The following is a 25,136-nucleotide window of genomic DNA, read 5'->3' on the forward strand; positions in this document are numbered from 1 at the left end:
TGTCCCTTCCCTCCCATTTGTGGGATCCTTGAGAATTTGAGAATAAACAAGCCCATCAACTGCTCCCAGGATTCAAAAAGCAAGTCCCATATCCGGGCAGGAGGGAAACCTTGGTGCTGCGTGAGCTGGGAGATCCGGTCCATTATTGTAGGAATGCCCTTCAACCCTGGTTATCTGGGATGGTCACAATGCCGGACTAACTCTTCTTTTCATACTTCCAATGGGACACTCTATAGTTATAAACCATGCTGATGTCTGGGGAACAAAATGTCTTACATTCTTCGACCCATTAATGTGGGTTTGAAATTAGAATTCTCCGACTCTTGCTTTCATACAGGAATAGGATGGTTTTGGTCCCTCTGGTTTGGGGCCGTGACCTCTGACCCGAGGCTCCTCTCCTGTGAGTGTCTGGGCCGTTGTGTCCTTGTGCTTTTCTCGTCGCACTCTGGAGTCTGGGATTGAGTTTCCTTAGGGTGGCTTACAGCCATGCTGGGTTGACAGATGGAGGGAAAGGATGAGCAGGGCGTGGAAAAGGGTTTGGGGCAGATTGGAAGAAAACCCCAGGGCACCTGAAGTGAAGTCTGAGGACAGAGGCCCTGACAGACTCAGACTCTGTGTCGAGGGGAGGGTGGGAAGACAGCCAAGGGTGCTGGATCCGAGCTAATAACTGGCTGGCAGCTCGATGGATGACTTCTCCCTTGGGCCTGTGGAACGTTCCCTCAGCAGGGAGTCAGAACCACCACTGTGGAGGACAACGTTTAGCGTGGGGTCTCTCCAAAGAGAAGGGGTTGAGAGGTCAGTGGAGGTCTAACAAAGAACGCTGGGAGGTGCAGCTCTGGGACTTCTCACTGCTGAATTCACCAAATGATCCCCAGACTTCCTGCAGGGCCGCCCGCAAGTCGGCCAGCCCCTTTACGCCGTGTTGTAATTAAAGGATAGATATTTTGATAGTGTATTTCAAAACTACTTCAAAATGATATTGGCAGTGATAAAAGTCCTCAACGTGTAACTGAAATCTTCTTGATTTTGTATGAATTGACACAGTCTGGTCATAGGTGGATGCACGGGTTGTATAATGTGCGTTTTTGGGTGATGCTGTTCACATAGGCTCCAGCGACAGGTGCACAGGAAAGGTGAACTGCCCAGTCGTAGGCAGCACCCTGCACTGAACACAACACAGAGCCATCCACGTCATTTTCCTCCAGCAAACAGGAATTCTTTCACTGAAGTACGCTTCCAGTCTACCTGGAGCACCAGGGCCGTTTCCACTGGTTTATTCGCTCGGACTAACCTTGGTTATTATTCACCGGGGAGCTCGGGAGCTGAAAGCTGGCACAGCTCACTTTTCCGCTCGTGGCTCAGAAGGAGACTGAATGAACTTTATGGCCACAAGTTTTGCTGTTGATAGGCAAAGACTAGATGTGTATGGAGGCTCTGAGGGAATTAATTCTGAAATCATGTAAATGCTAGGATGAGGTGTATTGCCAAGCTCACTCTCTTACAGACCCAGGTAGCTGTGATCACAGAGATTCTGATCAAGTTGGTGGTTTCACAGCTGTGCAAATGAGAAATGTCTTATGCGCTTGTATTTATCTCTGGTAGAAACCGTATTTATCACTTCGTTTTAGTCAATGACTTTAGAAGGGAAATATAATGTTTCTGCGTTGTTGGGACAAGGAAACCCTCAACCCTTCCTCGTTCCTGGGAAAAACAAAAGCACTCATGCAAGGCTGATAACATGGACCTGGATGTAAATGGTTCTGGGGTACATAACCTGACAGTAACCCCAAACATCAGAGTAACAAAAGTACTATGACAATTACCATCTTTGAAATAAAAATATCCAAACTATGGTTAGCATAACCCACTATGTGATGGAGATAGCACAGGAGAAGTGGCCAAAGTGAGCTAATTTTTTTCCAAATTGGTTTCTCACTTTTTTTCCTTGAGGTATGAAATTGGAGGAAAGAGGAGAGAGTTTAATCTGTAGGGCGATCACAGCCGCAGCTCTTAGAGACTTGTCCTTAGAGACAGGCAATCTGGCTGTAAACCTTCAGGGTGTATGTGACACATTTTGCTTGGTAGAGCTAAGCAGGTTTTTCCCCTCTAAAATGCGTACTTACAACTCTTTAATGTGTTTTGCTTTGCAGAGACAAACCCAAACTACCCTGAAGACCTCTACGAAGGTAGCTATCGTGTTTCTTCACTCTGTAATTTCTCTAAATGTTTGTGTATAATGAAATAAATCAGCTAGAAGAAGACCTGTAAGCTGAGTTAAATACACATTTTTAAGTGCTACACAGGCCAAAATAACATCTCAAGTATCACCCAGTATTGACGGCTCTTTTCCCTGGGTATTTACAGTGCCTGTAAAAGGCACTTCCTCTCCCAGGCTCTCTTCTTGGAAGTAGTAAATCCATTCTGCTCCTGCAGACATCTTGTTTCCGTAATTGGGAACTAATTATCTGTTTAAAAGCCATGACAACCAAGGGAGGGGAGGTGGATCACCTTCAGACCAGGTCAGGAAACACATATGAAATGGTCTCTTGTATAATGCAGAAGGCTGCTCGGGCACAGAGCTTCAAAGGGAGTGCTTGCCTGGGCAGCTCGGCCAGGACCGGGCTGTGCCATCAAGACTCGCTGTCTCTGCTCCACATCTCGCCATCCACTGACCAGCTTTGCTGGACTGGTTCCTTCTGGGTGCTGCGAAGGGATTGACCCAACCGTGCTCCACCTCATCTTTTTTACTGGGAAGCAGGAATGCTTAGCCTTGACTTACTCAGCCATTCCTGGAGGGCAGGCCAGTTTCCCTGGGGATGGACAGGCTTAGCACCTGAAAAAAAGGGAAGTCCTTTTAGGAACATGGACTAGGAGGAGCCAAAAATCTGCCCTCATGATGCTGAGCTGCTCATCTGTACTTCACTTGCTGACCAAACGCTAAGGGTGCACGGATGGTTATAGAAGCCTTTAGTGCAGATTTCCCAGCTACCCTTGTGAGCACAAAGCCACCGAATGTAGAGAAGTGACAAGCTTTGTTTCAAGATTGGGACTATAATTGAAAATGGTTAAAATTAGTTAGAATTAAAATGAGCTAGAACGTTATATTTTTAAATGTCCTTTGTTCTTTAGCTTTTCACTTAAATGTACATTATCTGACGTTCCTGATTGCTTGGGTCTGTAGAATGCCCTTCACCAATGATGGTCATGCTCAGTGTGCACTTTGTAAAGATCTCCATCGGATAAGCTTTTCCTATGGACCACCCTATGCCTATTAATGTGTATTTAACTCCAGCTAACTTTAACTGGGAATTACGTTGCCTTTCTCTGTGTATGCATGCTAATCTATATTTCGTCCAAGCTGTGGCATGTACAGGTGATTTGAATATGTATTTTTATTTGAACTGCTAGGACTTTAAGAAAAACATGTCTCAGATTATCCTAGACAACATGATGTTTGAACAGTGATTTTTACATTTTAAAACTGTGTTTTGAATTTCTTTCCAGTAACTTCGAAACTTTAAGAATGCTATCTCCCCAGTGGCCCCAGCTCCCACGTTGGGCATGTTGGCTTAGATGTCATGGTTTTAAACTAGAGACATTTAAAATGGTCTAAATTTTGCCTGACTACTTGGCTATACTACAAAGAAAAATTAGTAAATAAATGATGTCTGCTTATGTTTGAAATCAGCGAGTTTTAAGATATTCCAAATAAACATTGCTAAAATGCGAGTTTTGGCATTAAGAATACAACAACAAACAGAGAAAATAAGTGCTTTTTCGGTTATTTTTTTTTCACTCGCATTCAAAGGAACATGCTGTTAATAAAAATGTAATTTGAATTGTTTGCCCTAAAGCCAGCACGATGATGCTACCAAGGGGAGTTTGGCTGGGGCCGAGTTAATGAACTGGCTTTCGCAGGATGAAAATGAGGGGCAATGTTCTCGCTTAGAACTGAAACAAAGATGCTTACAAGCAACATTGTCTGCAATCAGGTTGCTAAGAAGTTTGTGTACTTGGTAATATTAAGAATAAATTCTAGAACAATGGAGGAAGATTTTAGTGGATTCATAGGGAACATTCCTCTGGAATTATTACAGGTGGAAATTTAAATAAAATTAAATTGCTTAAGAAAGGAAAAAAAAGAATAAATTCTCTGATTGCCTGTGGAAAATCAGTCACCGAACCTGTGTAAACTAAAACCCATCGAGAACATGCCAGCCGATTTCGAGATGTATGGATTCAATGAAGACACGCTTGTGCGGCTCATTATTATGTTGGCCTATTTATTGTGAAATATTGGTGTGTCTGCGCTCTTCTGAAGATTCTGTTGTGGGTCTTAGTACCACAGTGATGCGCACACCAGGCTGCATCCTAAGCCCTTGTTCTGTTCCCCAGTGAGATGCTCCTGCCCAGCAGCCAGGGTTTTCTTACAGTCTGGGTAATTGTGTAGCTCTGACTGCTTCTTTCCATGTGGCCTAAGTCGCATGATTTCCCTTCTCCCGCTGACGTTTCTCAGCTTTAAGACTGGCAGCCAGATCTGCCCTCCAAAGATTTTCATGTGAAAAGCAGCCATGGCTCCCATCGGTTGTTTTAAAGATGGGCACTAATGAGGGGAAGCTTCCCGAAGGGCAAAGAAGAAATCTTAAAGTGGATTTAGAATGACCAGCAGAACAGTAATGGGGAGATGGGATCCATATTGGTTTTGTGCAGTTCCATCCCCGCTGTGCGTTTAACTGAGCAGTCAGACCCATCCCTGCACAACCAGGCTGTCCCGACAGTGATCAGCACTCTCTGGCTCTGCCTTGCTTTGTTCTGGGTTGCGCTGTGACCCTGTGTATGTTGGCAGCCTATCGATGACTTTATAATATTCCTCCTCTTTCTCTTGTCTCCAATTGAAGACTGGACTGTAGCAACTGACATCGGGGATACCACAAACAAAAGCAATGAGATCCCTTCCACGGATGTTGCCGACCAAAACAATCGGGAGCGTCTCTCGGTGAGTAGGGTTGATAGGTGTTTCCTGGGTTGGTTTGGGCAATTCTGAACGGTCAAATGCTGGTGATTGGTGTGCACATGAAGAGCTGAGGGAAAGGGTAGGTGAGCAAGTCCTTGCTGGGAAATAGGAGGCCGCACTTCCCTGGAAGGCTCAGGCTGGTGACGAAGGGTCTTGAAATAGTTCCGGGTGATTATCCTTACTCTACAGTGAACTGCTGCCCAAGGGTCTGTGGATCCTCGGGTTCCATGGTAGGACCAGTTTGGAACCAGGTTGAGTTTTTCTCACATACAGCATGTCCCGTGAGCTCCGATTCCTTCCATGCCTGAATCCACCATGCCTCTCTTCTGCTGCCACAGCTGCAGGCTGACCCAGGTTCTACCAAACAGGACCTGGCTACAAGCTCCTTGCCAACTGCTATTTCTCCCCAGTATGGTTTGCAGGTGTTGTCGGGTCTTACATTTTTAATCTGACTTGGAAAACTGTCCAAAGACGAACAGTGCTTTGTGACATAAAAGTTCTATGAATCTCAAAAATTTTAGTTATTTTTTTCTTTATATTATGAGGATGACTCCATTAGACTAGGTTGCTAGTAGCCATGATAGTTGCCATGCCCTCACGATGCCATCAACGTTCCTGTCAGCATCCTGCCCATAACTCTTCTTCTAATCTAATGGTTCTCCTTGGAGCTAGAAACTATTTGTGCATCAAATGTCTAAACCATACATAACTGGATTTTTTAAATTCCATAAAATGGTCCTTTATTTATGCCTCTGAGTTAGAAAATGTAGATTGTGTTTGTTTGTTTGTTTGTTTGCTTTTTGAGACAGAGTTTCTCAGTGTAGTCTTGGCTATTCTGGAACTAGCTCTGTAAACCAGGCTGGCCTCAAACTCACAGAGTTTGCCTCTGCCTCCCGAGTGCTGGGGTTAAGGGTGTGGGTCACCACCGTCCGGCAGATAATCCAGCTTCTAACATTGATGGGGCTCACTGTTTCTGCCTGCCTGTGTTCCAGTCTGAACGTCATGTGTCAATCACACAGCAGTTTGCATAACTCACTCTGCTTTGTTGGGGGGACACTGATAAGCTTTGCAAATGATGAATTAGGAGACCATTTGGCAAGGAACAGGAACTGAAACAATGTAACAAACTACAAGTAACAAGTAACAAGCTCTGCAGCTCATTCACTCTGGCCCCCATCCTGTTATGCCAGGGTAATGCATTTGGCCATTTACGGTAATCTACATGCAAGTGTTTGTGTGTGTGTGTGTGTGTGTGTGTGTGTGTGTGTGTGTGTGTGTGTGCGCATGAGTGCCATCCATTTGTATGATGTGTGTGTCTATGTTTGGGTATGCTCCTGCCTCAGTGTATGTGTAGGTCAGGAGACCACTTTCCCCTGTGGTTGCAAGGCTCAAACCCAGGTCATCAGGCTTGCAGTAGGCAAGTGTTTTTACCCCCTGGGTCATCTTGCTGGCTCAGCTGCCACTCTTTTTCACTGAAAAGGACATGTTCTCAAACCTCCAGCAGATGCTTAAAATTTCAGGTGGCGTTGAAGCTTGCCTGGGGCTTTCCCTATGAATACCCACAATAAAGTTTGATTTACAAATTTAGGCATGGTAAGAGTTTAAAATTGCTAATAAAACTTAACAGTTATCACAACATAGTATCAATTTTTTCCTTGCAGTCACTATGAAATAAAACAAAGGTGACCACTCTGTGGTGTTGTGACTGTTTCTTAGGAAGGAGAAGGCTGATGGTTAACCAACACCTGAGTAGTTTGTTCAGTGTGGCTATATTGGGCAAGTTCGAAGGAGGTGGATTTGATTAGAACAAGGTGGCCCCTGCTGTCCCTCTGAGGATGTATAGGCTGATGAGGCTATAAGTCTATACCCAGAGTTTTGCTGATGTTGTATCCGGAAGCACCAAAGAGAAGTAGCGGAAGTGTCCGCTATCAGACGCCTGCAGGACACCCGCCATAGCCAGTGCCTGGCAGGTGCTTTGTGACTGTCTCAATGCCTCTCTTATCTGACACCAGACGTCGAAACTGCAATGGGATTAGCCTTGAGTTTTTAATTTTCCTGCCTTCTTTGTGAACCATACACTTTGTTGCGAATAAATTACAGCTAATTTAAATAACTGGGCAGACTGGTTCACATGCAAGCTGTGTGTCCTTGGGATATTTATTTACCTTTTTACGAGTTTTAGTTTTGATCCTATGACCATCTGCCCTGCCATCATCTTAATTATTGTGCTGCTACTGTCCTAGCCACGGTTCTTAGTTCACTGTCTGCACGAACTCACAGAGGATTATACAGTCCACAGGGCAGAGAGTAGTCACACATGAAGATGATGAGACGCAGAGCAGCACAGCTGAACTTCACACTCAGGAAGAAGTCGAGTCTAAATCTATAGCCTGCAGTGTCAGCGTCTGCTATGCTGCAGTAACAAACATCCCCGCATCTTAGTGGCTGAGCACTGCTGCCATTTCTCGTATGCTTTACTATGTGTGTTACTGGGAGTCTCTTCAGCCTTGTCCTGCCTGTAGGACCTGGCTGACACACAGCTGCCCTTTGGAGAGCTGGTTCTCATCACAGCAGGGAGAAAGTTCCAGAGGCAGGTGGAGTAGGGCTTCTCAGACTTGACACTGTTGGCTTTGGCGGTGAGGAGCTCTAAGGACTTTCCTGGCCATGGTAGATGGTTAGCAGACTCCTGGATTTTACTCGCTAAGTGCTTGTAGCGCCACCCCCAGATCCACCATCAAATCTAAAGTTGCCAGGTCTTTGACTGACAGCACCAAGGCTTGTTGATGACCATGACCTTTGACTGAGACCTCAAATCATCAAGGGCATGCTCCACCCTTTGCTAAACCAGTCTCAACTAGTGTCGAGAATGCCCCTAACCACAGCAAGACAGGGAGTGCGTCTTCCAGAGAAACAGGAGCCAAGATCAATTTGTTAAGGAGTATTAACAATTACCTTAGAGGGAAAAATAATACTGCTTTAAGGGATATCACACAGAGTGAATGACACATGGAGTTTAAGCTTTTTAGTGACAGTTACCACAGGAGTTGGTAAGCACTGTCAAAGTGCAGCGTCAGTTTTTATGAATAAAGCTTTATTAGAACATGACCTTGTAAGTTTGTTTTCACATCTTCTATGGCTGTTTTCAACTTACACTGCAGAGCTGAGTTCTTGTGAACAGGGGCTACGTGCCTGGCAGAATCTGCATGTTCCATCTGTCAGAGCATTAACAGAAGCTTGCCGGCCCCCCAACCTTGATGTGCTGGTTAAGTTTGTCATCTGACACAGAGTAGGATCACCTGGAAAGACAGAATCTCAACTGAAGGATTGCCTCCGCCTGATTGGCCCTGGGGGCGTGTCTGCAGGGCATTTTCTTTTTTTTTTTTTATTTTTTTTATTTTTTTTTTTATTTTTTTTTGGTTTTTCGAGACAGGGTTTCTCTGTGGCTTTGGAGCCTGTCCTGGAACTTAAATTTATTTATTTATTAAAGATTTCTGTCTCTTCCCCGCCACCACCTCTCATTTCCCTCCCCCTCCCCCAATCAAGTCCCAGTCCCTCATCAGCCCAAAGAGCAATCACGGTTCCCTGCCCTGTGGGAAGTTCAAGGAACCCCCACCTCCATTCACGTCTAGAAAGATGAGCATCCAAACTGCCTAGGTTCCCACAAAGACAGTGCGTGCAGTAGCATCAAAACCCCCTTGCCATTGTTCTTGAGTTCTCAGTAGTCCTCATTGTCCACTATGTTCAGCTAGTCCGGTTTTATCCCATGTTTTTTCAGACCCATGCCAGCTGGCCTTAGTGGGTTCCCGATAGAACATCCCCATTGTCTCAGTGTTTGGGTGCACCCCTCGTGGTCCTGAGTTCCTTGCTCGTGCTCTCTCTCCTTCTGCTCCTGATTTGGACCTTGAGATTTCAGTCCGGTGCACCAATGTGGGTCTCTGTCTCTGTCTCCTTTCATCGCCTGATGAAGGTTAATATTCAGGAGGCTGCCTATATGTTTGTCTTTGGATTTACCTTCTTATTTAGCTTCTCTAGGATCGCGAATTATAGGCTCAATGTCCTTTATTTATGGCTAGAAACCAAATATGAGTGAGTACATCCCATGTTCCTCTTTTTGGGTCTGGCTTACCTCACTCAGGATAGTGTTTTCTATTTCCATCCATTTGTATACAAAATTTAAGAAGTCCTTGTTTTTTACTGCTGAGTAGTACTCTAATATGTATATATTCCACACTTTCTTCCTACGTATAACCCCAGCAGCACAGACATTAAGGGCCTCATTGAATAAATGGGACTTCCTGAGACTGAGAAGCTTCTGTAAAGCAAAGGACACTGTCACTAAGACAAAAAGGCAACCCACTGACTGGGAGAAGATCTTCACCAACCCCGCAATTGACAAAGGTCTGATCTCCAAAATATATAAAGAACTCAAGCAACTAGACCGTATAAGGCAAATCAACCCAATTATAAAATGGGGCACTGAGCTGAACAGAGAATTCTCAACAGAAGAAGTTCAAATGGCCAAAAGACACTTAAGGTCATGCTCAACTTCCTTAGTGATCAGGGAAATGCAAATCAAGACAACTTTAAGATACCCTCTTGTCAGAATGGCTAAAATAAAAAAACACCAATGACAGCCTTTGCTGGAGAGGTTGTGGAGAAAGGGGTACACTCATCCATTGCTGGTGGGAATGCAAACTTGTGCAACCACTCTGGAAAGCAGTGTGGCGGTTTCTCAGGAAATTCGGGATCAACCTACCCCTGGACCCAGCAATACCACTCTTGGGAATATACCCAAGAGAGGCCCTATCATACAACAAAAGTATATGCTCAACTATGTTCATAGCAGCATTGTTTGTAATAGCCAGAACCTGGAAACAACCTAGATGCCCTTCAATGGAAGAATGCAGAACATTCTCTTGATGAAGTGGCGTGATGTGGATTAATTGTGGGTGGAGCCACCTTGGTGGGTGGTTCTGGGATATATAGGAGAGAAAAACCGAACAAGCCATGGGAAACAAGGCAGTAAGCAGCATTCTTCCACAGGGTTCCATGGTTCCTGCCTCAGGCTCCTGCCCTGGCTTCCCCTGATGGCAGACTGTAAACTGTAAGATGAAATAAGCCCTTTCTTCCTGGCTTGTTTTTAGTCATGGTGTTTATCACAGCAACAGAAAGCAAATTAGAATCCTTGACCTGAGCAAAACCTAAAAGCAATGTTCAGTGTGTTACATTATCACATCTTTGTCTCTACAATGTCACCATGTCCTTCAAGCAAGATGATCACAGTGTACCCAGAGGAGCAGCGGTGACAGTGAATACTAAGTTTCCATTGTCGCCTCTGCCTTGGGGTTGTGACAGAATTCACACAGCTACTCTTTCTACTTGCAAAACTCACAACTTGCAATTCCATTTTTTTTTTTAAACATAAAAAGCCTGTCCTGATGGGTATCACCCATGCAGAAAAGTGTACGGATCAGTGATGTCTGTCTCCAGGCCTGTTCAGCGCTGGGACGCACAGCAAAACACAGCCCTGCTTCTGGCGTGCCCTGGCTCCTGCAAGTCGTGGCACTAAACTAAGAAGGGTGTTCACCATGAACAATGTTTTAGCATGTACAACAATGTACAACAGTAATGAGAATAATAAAATTAACCCCACTGTATTTTTGTACTAGCAACAAAATATTAATATTTATTCATCTACCACCCCCCCTCTCCTTCCCCTTTACTCTTGTGTCTCCAGATGGAGGGATGAATAGACAGATGTAGCCATAGATACAATTATCCACGTGGTATCAGTTAGAGATCTGTTTATACGTTTGACATGCTTCTCCTTTGTAGCATGGGCATCATAATATTAAGTGTTCAGGAAATACTAACTACCATGGGCATCACTATTATCCAAGAGCAGGGAGTGGCTTTGCAAGGTCATCACAGCCTCGCTTTCTCTCCAGGTCTATGCTGTGGTGGTGATTGCGTCTGTGGTAGGATTCTGTCTGCTGGTGATGCTGCTTCTGCTCAAGTTGGCAAGGCATTCCAAGTTTGGCATGAAAGGTAAGCAAAGCCACACTTGTTTTGCTTCTTAAGTGGACTCATTTTTGGCTCATGACTAACGCTAATTATCACTAAAGGAGGAAGTGGCTGCATTTATGATGACTGGTGTTTAAGCCGGAAAAATAGCAACAAGGGTATAATACTACAAATCAAGACAGAACAAACTCGTGATTACTCAACACTGCCCACTTTCCTGCGAGCACAGTTGTCCCAGGAAGGATGGACTGGTGTCTCGGGTAGGAACTAACTCAGCAGTGTAGGCATGCAGCAGTACTGGAGTGTCCTGTTGTGGTTGGGTGAGGCGCGGGGGCAGAAGACTCTACGGCCATGGCACCTGCTACTTTCTGTTGTATATTGAGAGTCTAAGTCTTCTGCCACCCGATTTCTCTTGCTATTGCTTTTCCGTATTTCCATTTTTTGGAAAATTAACACTGACAGAAGCAAAATAAGAAAGCCACCATGGTACCGTGAGTTTGTGCATGGATGGGTTCTTATTTAAGTGGAAAAATTCTCAGGGCTGAGAACCAGAGACTGTTTCCGTGAACACATAATTGATGCTCTTAAGGCCAATGAATTCTGTTTAGGGGTGGTCATGCGGAGACACTTGAATAAGTGCTTTTATATAAAAGTGAGACATTCCCTTGACTTTGAGGCACTTGCTGTGATGCTTGTATTGACTGCAGTGAGATTATTGTATTTGGTTTGTTCTCTGGCACTTCTGTACTGTGAGGGCCTAGGAGGGGAAGTTGTAAGAGGGCTTGGTGGAGCATGGTGCGGGTCTTTCACCTGTGTGGTCAGCGGGAATGACTCTGGCCCTGCTCGTCACTTGAAAAGGGATGCTCACGCAGTATCTTGGCCAGGGTGCATGGCCCTAGGGCGGATGACCTTTCCTGCTGTTTCCTTGCCTCATTCTTTTGGTGACCAAGATGAGGATGCTCAGTGGTCATCTCTTCAGACATAACACAAAACGCGACAAAAACCCTTCCAGTCTTACCGTGGCCATCTCTTAGCCTGTGGGTCTTTGATGCTTCCTTTGGAGAAAATCCCCTTTGCTCTAGGAAACTGTGAGGCCTGGGAGAAGAGGAGGGCTGAGGGACTGCAGTCATTGTGAAAGAGCCTAGCAGAAACCGACAGGGAAACAAGCATTGCAGGGCTCCCCAAAGTTCTGAGGTAGCCAGGCCTGTATGCGTCAGCAACTGCATCTGAACAGTTTTCAGGGGCTGTTTATGTCATCATCACCCTAGCCTTGAGAATCACTAACCCCCGGTCATGAATGCGGGCTGCCACATCTTTCTCCTCGTGTGACAGTGTGGGGTTGCCAAGCACACCAAACAGCCATTTCTCCCCCAAGCCACCAGGCTGGACTAGCTGTCTGCTCCCCACATGCTGGGTACCCACCACGAGCGTTTATGTTTCTCACCTTCACCGGGTGCTTTATTTCCTTGGGGGCATTTTGAGTGCCTGTCCTCAAGCACAGCTTGCCCTGGAGAGCAGCTGGCTCCTTTCTGAAAGGATTTGACCAGAGGGGTTTCATCATGAGGAAGGGTGTGCCCAGTCCCTTCCGGGAGCTCATGGGCAGTGGTGGGAATCCTGGGAGTGGAATCTGGGAAATCTTCCTGCTGCTGTCCAGGAACTACACACAGAAGAGAAGTTCCTGTGAATGGCGACCTGTTTTCTCAGTAGTGCAGCAATGGGAGGGGAAAAGGGTAGATATTCGTTCCCAAGAAGGTTGTGTTACCACCAAATGCCTGCCTTTTCTGAGCACAATCCAAGGGTATCCTTAATGAATTTAGAGGAAGAACTTGTTTGGCCTTGACCAGGGCAGTCAATGACGTCATCCAGCCGTAACAGCTATAGGTATGGCTTCCCCCACCCCTCCCCTAACTCCTAAACGTGAATAAAATGTGTTTGAGACAGTGTTGTCTCAAAGACTCAGTTTCTCTTTGGAGCAGCTGGGTTTTGTTTTATTTTTGCTTTCATCGGTGTTTCAGTCTGTACTATGGCACGCACAAACTGCCCCCCATCTGAGGTTATTGCTTAACAAATCAGATGCTGAGTTCATCATCTTTGGGATCTAGAAATTAAGATGGGGTTCGTGTATCAAGCCCAAGCAAACCCGAGCCTAAAGTGCTGGTTAAAAATTAATGTGCTAGTGCCCTTTCAATGCTATTAGAGTGGAGATTGTACTCAAAACGGATGTCGTAAAATGGGAAGACTGCGCAAACGTTGTCCTTCTGAAATAATCAGACACTATGCCAGTCAGGGGTCTGTAGGAGCAATAGAAGAAGCTGCACAGCCTTGCCAGAAGTGTGGAGTCAAAGAGGGACCAGTAGCTAGTATGCACATGAAATTTATACCCTTACAGGCTTTTTGGTGAGGTTTGAACCCCAATATATTCCATGTCTTAGGGACAAGTCAAGACAGAGGAGGGCTTCCAGTCCACCGTTAGGCATTCAGGGCTTTGTGTCCATCCCGACTACATTCATTTTCCACGGCTATGGAAACTAAATACCTGAAGCTGGGGGCTATATATAAAAACGAGGTCTGTTCAGCTCACAGTTTGAACGTCTGAGAACCCAAACAGCCCACTTCCACCTCTCCTGAGGTGAGGCCTTTCCCTTCGTCATATACAGAGGAAGGTTGGACAATGGAGAAACATCAAATCGCATGTTTAGTAAAGAAGCCAAGGGCAGGGTGGACCAATCTTCCTCTTTTATCATCTCTTTCTCTCACATGAACTTACTCTGCAAAGTCAATATTAACTCCTTGCAGGATCAGCACTCCAGTGACCTAAGTCCCATGCACTCGGCCCTATCTCCTAAACCTTCCATACCACCTTTCAATGCCACCATGCTGGCTACCGTTCTTTTACTGCAGGAACTTCGAGGGGAACATGGCTTGTCTTGCATGCCAACTATGTCTATTCACAGCACAACCTTTCAGGTGATGAATGAATGGTTTAATACTGCTGATTTGAAGAACTTGGGGTAATACAAGCCACCCCCCCCCCGGTTGCCACACTGTAGCTGAATGCAGGAAAAAAACAATAATCCTTATGAGGACCCAAATATTATTTGTGACCTTGCTTCTGTGGGAGTTGAGATCTGCATTGCAAACCAGGGAGTTAAATGCATTGCAACACCAGAGAGCTGTGGTGTTGTCTTTGGAGATGGAGCCAAAGGAGTGAGCTTCATTGGCCCTCTGCTCTGTCTACTCGGTGGAAGCAGATTGCTGATAGTGTGGCTGTGGGATAACCTCTCTGTATGCTGTGAATGTATTTTATTACTATTGGTTAATATAGAATCTTGTTTGGCCAGTAGCAAGGCAGGATAGAACCAGGTGGGAAATCCAAGCAGAGATAAGGGAGAAGAGCAGATTCAGAGAGATGCCAGCAACCACTGCCAGGGGAGCAAGAGGTGAGGTAACAAGTCACAAGCCTCAGGGTAAAATGTAGACTAATAGAAATGGGTTGACTTAGTGGTAAGAGCTAGTTAATAATAAGCCTGAGCTAATAGGTCAAACAGTTTGTAATTAATATTAAGCCTCTGAGTGATTATTTTAAAAGGGCCTCAGGACCGGGTGGGATAGAAAAAGCCTCTGTTTGCACGGGTGGGTACTGAGTATCAGTTCTGTCTGCTCATCTCTGTTTACTTAGTGCCTAGTTCCACTTGGTACTCAATAAATATTAATAGACTGACTGATTACAGAGAGCTGTTAGCGTCATCCAATGTAAGTTATTAATTACTAAGGACTTAATATTTGGTCGATAACTCACATGTAAATGGCTGAAGAGAGAGTCTGTTTTTTTTCCCCCTAATTGCTGGAAAGGACAAACCCCACTGTTTCTAATTTCCTCTGACTTGAGGTAATTGGAGGTCATTGACGAGAAGTCATCTGGACAGGTCCTGTCCTGGGGCACTTGGCTTTTGCAGGACTCTGTTTTGAGCAGTGGTTTCTGAGTTTGCAAGGTGTACTTTAGTTTTCAACTTTGCTTAGGAAGCTCTTCAACTGCTGCCTTTGAACATGTGGCTTTGGTGCTTGTGGCTCCATTCAGACCTGAAGCTGGCGGAGGTGTCATCTGGTGGCTCAAATTGCACTGTGAATCTAGAATTTATCTTTCACCGTTACTTCTTTACTATAGTTTAAGCATCTTCTTGCTAATGTCTGATAGGCTGTTAGATTTGTGACAGTAACAACGTCAAGCAGTAGAGTTTTTCCTTTCCATTTCTCTTGTTTATTTCTATATAGTTACTTATTTTATTGAATGTCTAGTTATTATTAGCATAAAGGAGTTCCAAAAAAAGGGTACTATTAGTGTTTGGCTATGTAACTCAGTTAATCTTATGCATATTTAATATGAGTACATAAAACACGTGAGTCTACCTACATCTGTGACCAGATTGATATTCCTGTAAGTATAATTTGATTCTTTTTCTTCTAAGACTGCTGCCAGTTTATTTTGATTATTTTTTCAATGATATGGCTCTCAACGAATTTTCAGAGCGACTTGTTGCTAAGGAACAGCAACAGGACCGCAAATGTGCAGTAAACGCATGCACGCATACACTCACACTCTGACCAAGTCTTCCTTGGCACTCACAGGGCTTCTTGCCCTCCCTGCTCTGACAGGAATGGAAGAATCCTGGCATATGGGTTGCCAGTTCTTCAGGGGGTGCTCCACTCTGGGAGCCCTGCCATAGGTGGGGCTGGCAGGCTTGGCACTCCCCACACGGGTGAGGATCGGGCGTGGCTATCAGAGTGTTGCACTCCCTGATGGAAATGCACAGGTGGTGTTTCTCCCCTTGCATCAATGCATCCTTCGGGTGCAGATGGAAATATCTCAGTGGTCAAGAGATTGCATCTGTATGCTCCTAGCCTGCATGGATTCATACCCCATCTCAGTTCACCCCCGATTTTCAGTTAAGACAGACACAAAATGACACCGTCTGGGAGTACAAGTCCATGTTTCTCTTCTCCACACTGAAGTCAGTGCTCTGAACTGACCTAGCGTGTCTTTCAGCCCGAAGAATTCCACGCATTTAAAAATGTTGGTAAACATTGCAGGGCTGGAGCTAACTCTGCTGGTGGTTTTTGCCTTTTCTAGGTGCTCAGAGCAGCCCAGAGGGTTGAAGGGCTGCCGCTCAACACAGATTTGGGTCAGCTTTTCTTTAGAAGAGAGAAACATGTGACCAAAGCCAGAAACATGACCATGGAAAAATCTGAGAAGGCAAACTTTTTCCACATGCGTCTTTCACTTTTGAAAAAAAAATGCAGTGTAGATAAATTAGAACGCTAACAAAAGTTTGTTTTCCAAACTTCCACGTGGCTTAGGAAGATGTAAGTCAGAAACAGAAGCCCCCTCCCCCTCTTCTCACAAAGCCGGTTCCACTCCTAAGTTCCCCACCCCCTTCTCACACCGCTGGTTCCCCTCCCAGAGAGAACTGTCTTTATCTTGCAGGATGCATACATTATGTAAATGATCAAATACACAGCTTCACTTTTATGTAGATAATCAGAACAGGGCTTCTTTTTTTATTCCACAGGGAAGTCGTAGCACCAGCCTTGTTCTGCATATTTCCCGAGGTCACAGTTTGCCTGGCAGCCCTTTCTACCAGCACCCAGGCAGCTACGGTATATTATTTAGTAGTACTTCCCTGCACCCCACATTAGGCCTCCTGAAACCCGCTGTCTCCTGCCCATGGGTTAGTAGCTGTTTTAGTCAGTATTCTGCTGCTGCGAAGAGACGCTATGACCAAGAAAACAGTGACGGAGCAAAGGGTTTAATTGGGGGTCTCAGAGGCTTAGTTCAGTATCCTCTTGGCAGGAGTATGGCAGCAGGCAGACATGGTCCTGCAGAAGAAACTGAGAGCTACATCCTGAGCAGGCAGAGAAAGAGACTGGCCAAACCTCTTAACCCTTCTCAAAGAGCCCCATACCCCAACGACAAAGCATTCAATACAGGAGCCTATGGGGGACATTCTCATTCAAATCGCTAAGGTAGCTTCCTAGCACTCTAAAGAAAGAGCCAAGACAATCAAAAAGACGAGGTTCTTTCTGGTTCACAGCATTGGAGGTTTAGACTAAGGTCAGCTGGTCCCGTTGCTTTTGGCCTGTGGTGGTTCATCACAGTGGAAACATAGAAGGGCACAATTATGCACCTCTTTCTGGCCAGAAAGGATGAAGAAAAGGAGGAGAGAGAAAGGTGTTGGGATCCAGGTGTCCCCTTTGAGGGCAGGCCCTGAATAACCTCGTTTCTCTTTCCACTCTTCGAGGTTCTCACCTCCTGATTGCACCAGAAAAAAATAAATCCTTACACACAAGTCCCTGGGGCACAGTCCAGATCCAGGCTGCAGCAGGCAATGCTCAGACCCACCTCACAGAGCTGTTGTGAACACACTGAGCGTAGTTTGTGAAGCACAGGCATTCCTAGCTTTGAATAATTGTTATATATTCTTATTATTGCGAATGAATTGTGATTTATTTGATACATCTTGACATTTAAGTTTTAATCAAATTTCAGAAAATTGTTTTATGGATAGACATAGAGAGAGTTGGAAATGGATGACTGGGAGGGAAGAGTCCGTGCTTCAAATGTGAGCAGATGCCCTAACAAGCCCTTCTATTTGTCAGGTCATCCAGCAACAGCACAAGGGTGCACTTTTATTATTCCCAGCTGTAGAGAATATTACCAGTCTTCTATATATTTATTAATTTAGATTAAGCTGATGTTTTGATTAATAATGATGTTAAGAATCTTTATCACATGAAAAATGTGATTTTTTTTATTAGTGTACATTACACAGTACTTTTAAATATCAATTTTTTTATTTTTTTTTGAGACAGGGTTTCTCTGTGTAACAGTCCTGGCTGTTCCAGAACTCTCTTTGTAGACCAGGCTGGTCTGGAACTCACTGATCTCTGCCTCCCAAGTGCTGGGATTAAAGACGTGTGCCAACACTGCCCAGTGTGTATTTTGTATCGATTTTTATTGGTTAAGCATATTAGTCCTGTTTTTTCTAATCTTTTGTTTCTAAACAATTGTTTTTAAAGTTATGTTAGTTCTTTAGATATAGGTTCTCACTTTGTAGCCCAGGCTGGCCTCTAACTTGTAGTAAACCCTGCCTTGGTTTCCTAAGTGCTGGGATTACAGGTGTGAGCCACGCCCCCCCCCATCAGTGTCTTATAACTTTTCAGTAATATTTTTGGTAAACAAAAATGTTTGCTTTTTGATAGAGACAAACCTGTGATCTTTCTAGTCTAAGCCACACATCTTTGGAAGGCCTCCTGCTGCAGGCCATAAGCAGATTTTATACCTGGACTTCATCTACTCTGTATGCTCTTCAGCTGAGCTCCTTGGGCTTTTTTGCAATTCCCTTTTTCTCTTTTAATTTTGTGTGAAATACTTGTCTTATTCAGAGATGCAGAGAATAAAGACACTTGAGAAAATTTTAGTGTGACATTTTCAGAATATTATTTTAACTTCATAGACTCAGAAAGCCACTGACAAAACAAAAAGCTGTTTCAAAGAGCTCCGTGGTTAACTCGCAGTAGGGATGAGCATGGTGCTGTGTGTTCCTCCTGAGTGAGAGGCACTGAGAGCCTCCCAGAGGGGTCAGGAAGACTCTGACTCTCTTCCCCACAGCCTCAAACTGAACTCAGGAATCTTATCATGGAGGAAACAATATGCCAATACTCACCAATCCTTGATAATTACAGAAAAAAAAAAAATGTCATTTGAAAGAGTTGACCAGCAGTAAAAATTTATTTCAGAAGAAATGATTGCCCTGTTTCCTGTTGTTTGGAGGTGTGAGCCCACCCCAGGCTCACTAGCTGTCTTAGTTTACAAATCTCTTCCTACTGAAAAAAAAAAACTTACTTAATTTTTATTTTTGTCTGTGAGCAGTTGCCTGCATGCATCTATCTCTCCCACCTGGGGGCAGAGCCTGTGGAGACCAGAAGGGAGCCTTGGATACTTAGTATCCCCTGGTACTGAGTCTTAGATAGTTGCGAACTACTCTGTAAGTGCTGGGAACTGAACCTGGGTCCTCCGGGAGAGTGGCCAGTGCTCTTATCCACTGGGTCCTCTGTCCAGCTGTCTCTCTTACTTTCATGTCAATGTCTCGTCCATCGCATTCATCTACGTGACAGCAAAGGATGCTTAATCTGTGCATCACATGGTGAAGACATAGATACGGGGCTTGAAGGGACTGGTTTAGCCGTTCACACAGAAAGCAGAGCGATCCGATCAGTCATTCTCTCACTACCCATGTAAGAGAAACTACCTCTTTATTTGAACTTTAGATTTTAATTTGATTATAAATGCTGATAGGATGCCATATGCCGTTCAAATGCACGAATACAAATATTCATAGCTTCTTAGAGGTGAGGGGCCTCTGAACCCTTCTCTCTTCGTGCTAGATTGTTGACCAATGGACCTGCCAGGATGTCTTGATCAGTTGACAGTGGAGGGCTTGTACTCTGGACAACACACACTGGAGCTGATGAGTTATTAAACTTATGAAGGAAAGGGGAAGTTGAGAGGGAGAGTTATGGAGAGGTGATGGGGAGGAGCTGGGTGTCAATACGTTTAAAATATATTTTATGAAGTTCTCAAAGGATTAGAAATAATAATAAAATCCCATGAGCACAATGTACTGTGATGAGATCCACGTAACCAGCACATTGATTACCTTGGGCGCTTACTTCTCGCTGCCAGAAATTGCTAAGTCCTCTGTGCTCTGTATTTTGCAGTCTGATTGTCGTCAACCAGTCAGCCTATGGCACTAGGAGACATTAGGAGCCATTCCTCCTAAGCAGCTGTATGCTGTGCTCTCTCCTGCCCTCTCTCCACCCCCCTTCCTCTCTTCCCCTGGCCTCTGCTACCCACACTTCCCAATTAAGAGTTGATTTCTTAGCAATAGAGAGCACGTGGCGTTCCGTGGCGTTCATCAAGCAGGGCTGCCTTCTTTTACTCAATATAGCATCCTTCAGACTCATCTATGTTACCAGAAAAAAAAAAAAAACCAAAACAAAACAACACAAAAAACCCCTTAGCTCTAACTTCCATTGCCCACCTTGCCTGAGCTATTCCATGAACCTGTCTGGACTCCAGGGAAAAGCTCCGTGTACCCATAACATAGAACGTTCATATGATATTATTTTGAAACACTCTACAGTACTGCTTTTGTTTAAGGACGGGCAATTTGTTTAGGAGAAATTAGAAGTACTTGAAAGTCAAGGACAATCCTCACTGGCTTTTCCTCAGCACCTCTTCACACAGGACCAGCCACACTTGGAAGGGGACTCTGAAAATCCGGAAGTCCGCTGGCTTTCTTTCTGTTCCCCTTTTATCACCGTTATCTTTTGTTGTTTATCTCACTGTTCCACTTCTGTGCTTCCCTAGCTCCCTGCCCCGTCCCCATCCCTGTACGTAATTTTGGTGGGCAGAGATTTGTGAAGAACGATAGTAACTTGGCTTAAATTCTAACGTAGGCTCCAATTTTATCTTGGGCAAGAAGGCTGAATGACTGTGGTGGGTCAGCACCGCTGTCCCGTGGCGCCTGGGACGCCAGCCTGGCTGACTGCTGCGCCTCCTTTGAGTTTGTAGGCGCTTACCTCCTACTTCGTGAGCTCCAGGAACAGGAGCCGTATATTGGAGGCACCGATTGGATAACCTTGTCTCCACGTCTGCGGTTCCCTCTTGTAGCTACTGTTTCTGTCCGTGTTCTTGTCTCTAAATTCTCTTTCCATTTTGGTAAAATAAAAGAGAGAACCTGCCGTGTGGGTGATCATAGAGAGAAACTCAGTTCTGAGTTTTAGGGCCGAGTTCTTTAGGAGAATTCCTAAGAGGCAATTATGTTTTACATTGTATGTTCTGGTGAAAAAGAATGGCAATTACAACCTGAGTTGATACTGAGTCCAAGGAGCAGAAACATTCCATATGTATGTACCATGTTTAAGACTGTGTTCAGGCGTATTGGTGAGTTTTGTACACAAGACAGTAACCCCAGGGGGTCTCTGTACAGTATTTGCTGGATATGTCCCTTATTTTGAGCCCTTCACTTTTAAAATATGTTATGTAAGAATCATTTCAATTCCTAATTTTATTGCCCTTTAAAGAGCTCATTTGTTTGAATTGTTCTGGGTTTTACAAGGAACCTGCTGTGTTATCTGGCTTGGTGCGTCAGTTTTATCAGCTTCTGGGAGGAGCATTAACTTCAGGGCAGTGAGAGAGTGGAGGCCCTGGTATCCATCGTCTTAGATCTAGAAGCACAAACTCATGGAAGCTAATGAGATTCCCTTTCTGTGAAGGGGAGTCACAACTGCTAGGATGAATTCTTTTACATAAAAAAGACTTTAAATTTGATGTATTTACAGCCTGCTTGAGAGGAAAAGAGATATTCTAGAGAAATTCAATTCCTTATGTACCAGATTGTCACCCATGTGACAACCATAGGCTGAGATGCTGCATCTCCTGTGAGAGAAGCCAAGACTTGGGCAGGAGCAAGGCAGAAGAAAACCTCTGCTCTGGCCAAGGTGAAGCCACAGACGGAACGTGCTGGCGAGAGGGAGAGAGAAGGAGGAGGGAGGGGAGGAGAATTTCATTTGAACTCTTCGAGTGTTTGGTCAGCTATTAATATCCCAACCAGAAGGGTCACCTGGGCACTGCGGGGTCAGGGTGTGCCCAGACGGAAAAAAGGAGAGTGGAGCGAGCACCTAGTGAGACTTGACAACTCTTGCAATCCTGGTGAAACCTGGCCTGTCCTGGCTTCTCTGTTAAAAACAACAACAACAACAACAAAACAGTGTGGCAAGACCCCAAACAACCAGGACTTAAAAGAATCATTTCAGGGACCCTTCTTGTATGAATTAATGCTATCATATTATAAAATCATTTACTGTAATCACACACTCCCTCAAAAAGTCTGGCAGGCCCTTCTGCTGTTATTATTTTAGTGTGCGCTATGTTTTGTTTTGTTTAGTTTTGTTTTTTCCACTCCATGATTGAAGCCACAATTTCTTTTTTATTCTCACATGAAATAATACTCACAGATATTGCTTCCAACCTAAAGTCATCACGGGGACATAGTGAGTTCAAATTATCCACACAAGCCAGTTTTTAAAGGCTAGCTCTACCTTAACCATCCCTTCCTGAAACACCATAGAGTTTGGGGACCAGCTCAACAGCTGGGCTGGTTCCTTACCCTCAGCCTGGTTTTGTGGTGTTGTCTGAAGTAAGTCCTTGGCACTTTAGGACTGTTACAGAGCTGAGAATAGATTTCATATGGCATGCATGTAGCCTTTTCCCCTTGAGTGTGAGTAAGGAGATTTTTAGAAATAGATTTGGCAGAATAGTAGTAGTAGATTCTTCTCTAGGGCCTATGATCGATTTAACCACATGTTCCTGGTCCTGATAATGTCCCAGATCTGAGTTTCATCTTGGGGAGGGGCCTTAAAGTCAACCGGAAACTGGGTGGTTACTTCTATAATGTCCATGCAGCTTCTGCACCAGTGGGCGTGTCTTTCTAGAGCAGTCATTATTGGAGGTCATGGGGTTGCCAGCACTGGGTAAGACCGATTGTAAGGAAGCCACTTATTTGTTCCCAGATGCCCAGCCTTGAAATAACCACACAGAAACTGTATTAACTAAATCACTGCTTAGCCAATCACTAAAGCATATTACTAGCTAGCTCTTACATCTAGAATTAACCCATCTCCATTACTTTATATTTTACCATGAGGCTCATGGCCTATGGGCAAAGTTCCAGCTGGCAGCTTGTGTCTTTCCACTCTGGCAGCTCCATGGTATCTCTCCCACTGATTCTGCCTTCTTTCTCCCAGCATTCAGTTTAGTTTTCCCCACCTACCTCTATTCTGCTAGGCCACTGGCCAAAACAGATTTATTCTTTAACCAATAAAAGCATCACATAGACAGAAAGACCCTTCCCCCATACCAACCAATGAGGACTTTCTCCTTTGGTAGCATGCACAGTACTTTCTGGCATTATGAAAGCCAGCAAGTAGGGATGAAGGTTTCAGGTCAGTACCAACTTGATTAGTTGTCTTATGACTCAAAAATGTGTCTTCAGTAATAGGGTCTTAGCACCAAGTACTACAGGGAAGCCAATAGCATTGACAATTTCAATGTTTGGGGTCTATGGGACATACTGGCCAACAATTCCAATGTATTCCTGGCTGTGGACTTCATATTTATTATCCTATGGTGTCTAGCAGGGATACTGTTGCCTCTTTATAGTGAATCTCCATTTAAACATTTTATCTATGTGTGTATTTTATGAGGCTTCTACAAAAGTAGGTAGGTTTCCATATATCTCTTCAAAAGGGCTTGCTAGTTATCCCTCTGTATGCTCCCTCCTCTAGCTGTTATCCTGCGGTCCCGTCTCCCATCCTATTAGACCCCTTCTGTTCTGCTCTGCCCATTTGCCCCTGTGTTCTATTTCCCTCTCCCTCAGATTGCTCCCTTCCATGGACCCTCACTATTTTCCTGACCTCTGTGGGCATCCCAAATGAAACATATCTAAAGACCCAAAGTTACCATCTACAGATGACAGCAAACAGGCAATGTTTGCCTTTCTGGGTCTGGGTTAACCCACTCAGAATGATTGTCTCCAGATCCATCCATTTATCTTTGAATTTCATAATTTTATTATTTTAACAACTGAGTAAACATTCTATTGTATAAATGTACTGCATTTTTATTATCCATTCATTAACTGTTGGATATCTAGGCTGTTTCTGCTCCCTGGCTATTGTGAATAGAGCAGCAATGGACATGGATGAGCTGGTACCTCTCGGTAGAAAATAGGACCCTTACAGTAGATATGCCCGAGAGAGCTCAGCCTGGTCATGAGGTAGACCTTTGTCTATAGTTTTTCACACTGAGGCAGCTTTTATGACACTTTTGCTGAAGGGTAAAGGCACAAGGCACATGAGTAAGTCAAGCATTGTGAAGGCTTATGGGAAGAGCTCACACTTGGGCACCGTGGATGTATTACTATATTAAAGTAATTTCTAATAATGAATGATAAATAGGGAGAGGTTAGGGAAGAAGAGTTCATGATGCAAGACTATGGATAAAATTATACCCCAGTGTCAGCTTCAGCTTTGTGTCAGGACTATGGTCCAGATTCGTCCCAATCCCCATCCGGTGCTTCCTAAGGATGGCTTGGAAGGTCTGATTATCTGCAGGCCCTCTGCGTTGTACGTCTATGGCATGCTTAGACAATTGTGGCTAGCACATGGCCGTGCCCTTGGCAACAAGAAGACTAGGACTGAGTTATGTCTTGACCTTCTATTACAATCCTCTCCCTTTGTCTGAGTCCTTCCCTACAGCTATTCCCCCTGAGGTTTGGACCGTTCTGTTGTATGGTGGGTTTTATAGCTGACGCAATTTTACTTGAATTCTCATTTGGAATTTCCGGTTGCTGTTGGGAAAAAGCATCACACTTTCAAATGACATCTTTTCAGACTGTGCCAACACAAAATAGGAATTCTGTTTCCTCGTTGCTGTGGCTAAACATCAGGTAGAACCCTGGGTCTTTGCATGACACTCCTTTTGGATAAAGCTAAAGGTTTAAGGTTGCCAGGTTCTGAGGCCATCGCTTCCGAAGAAGACAACACCACTCAATTTGCCTGCTTGTTCTTCTGACCATTGCTTTGCCATCTTCGTCTAAGTTCCTCTTCCTAGAATCACTGTTGGTACTGGGGGGCAGGGAGACATGGCGTCCTCTGGCCCTTACTTCAGCATCTGTTTCTATCTTAGCTCTTACTCGCTCCTTATTTTCTCTTGGTGGGAGAAGATCTTTGGTTGGCTCTTTTGGGCAGCTTCTATCACCTCCTCTTTACTTCTTGTGCTATTGTCTCCCTCTGGCTCCAGGTCATGGGGAACAGTAATTCCTTCTACATCCTCCCCTTATGAACCCAGAAAATTGGTGCTTCCCAAGTCTTCATGCCTATCGTGTGCATTTTCCTCTTTATAAACTGCCTGGTGACAGTCTGCTCTCTTACCTTTCCTCTTTATAAACTGCCTGGTGACAGTCTGCTCTCTTACCTT

The 25,136-nt window shown here is 44.6% G+C and overlaps 1 protein-coding gene across 3 annotated transcripts in view; it reads left to right on the forward strand.

Moving 5' to 3' along the window:
- Positions 1-25,136, forward strand: part of Ntrk2 (neurotrophic receptor tyrosine kinase 2) — a 330,204-nt gene that overhangs the window by 66,678 nt on the left and 238,390 nt on the right. For all 3 annotated transcript variants that reach the window (XM_026783080.1, XM_013349167.2, XM_026783081.1), the window contains exons 9-11: positions 2,151-2,186; positions 4,899-4,996; positions 10,963-11,062. In XM_026783080.1, the coding sequence (XP_026638881.1) occupies positions 2,151-2,186; positions 4,899-4,996; positions 10,963-11,062 (234 nt within the window). The remainder of the gene's footprint in view (positions 1-2,150; positions 2,187-4,898; positions 4,997-10,962; positions 11,063-25,136) is intronic.

This window comes from Microtus ochrogaster, chromosome 16 (assembly GCF_000317375.1).
Source record: "Microtus ochrogaster isolate Prairie Vole_2 chromosome 16, MicOch1.0, whole genome shotgun sequence".
Lineage (NCBI taxonomy): Eukaryota > Metazoa > Chordata > Mammalia > Rodentia > Cricetidae > Microtus > Microtus ochrogaster.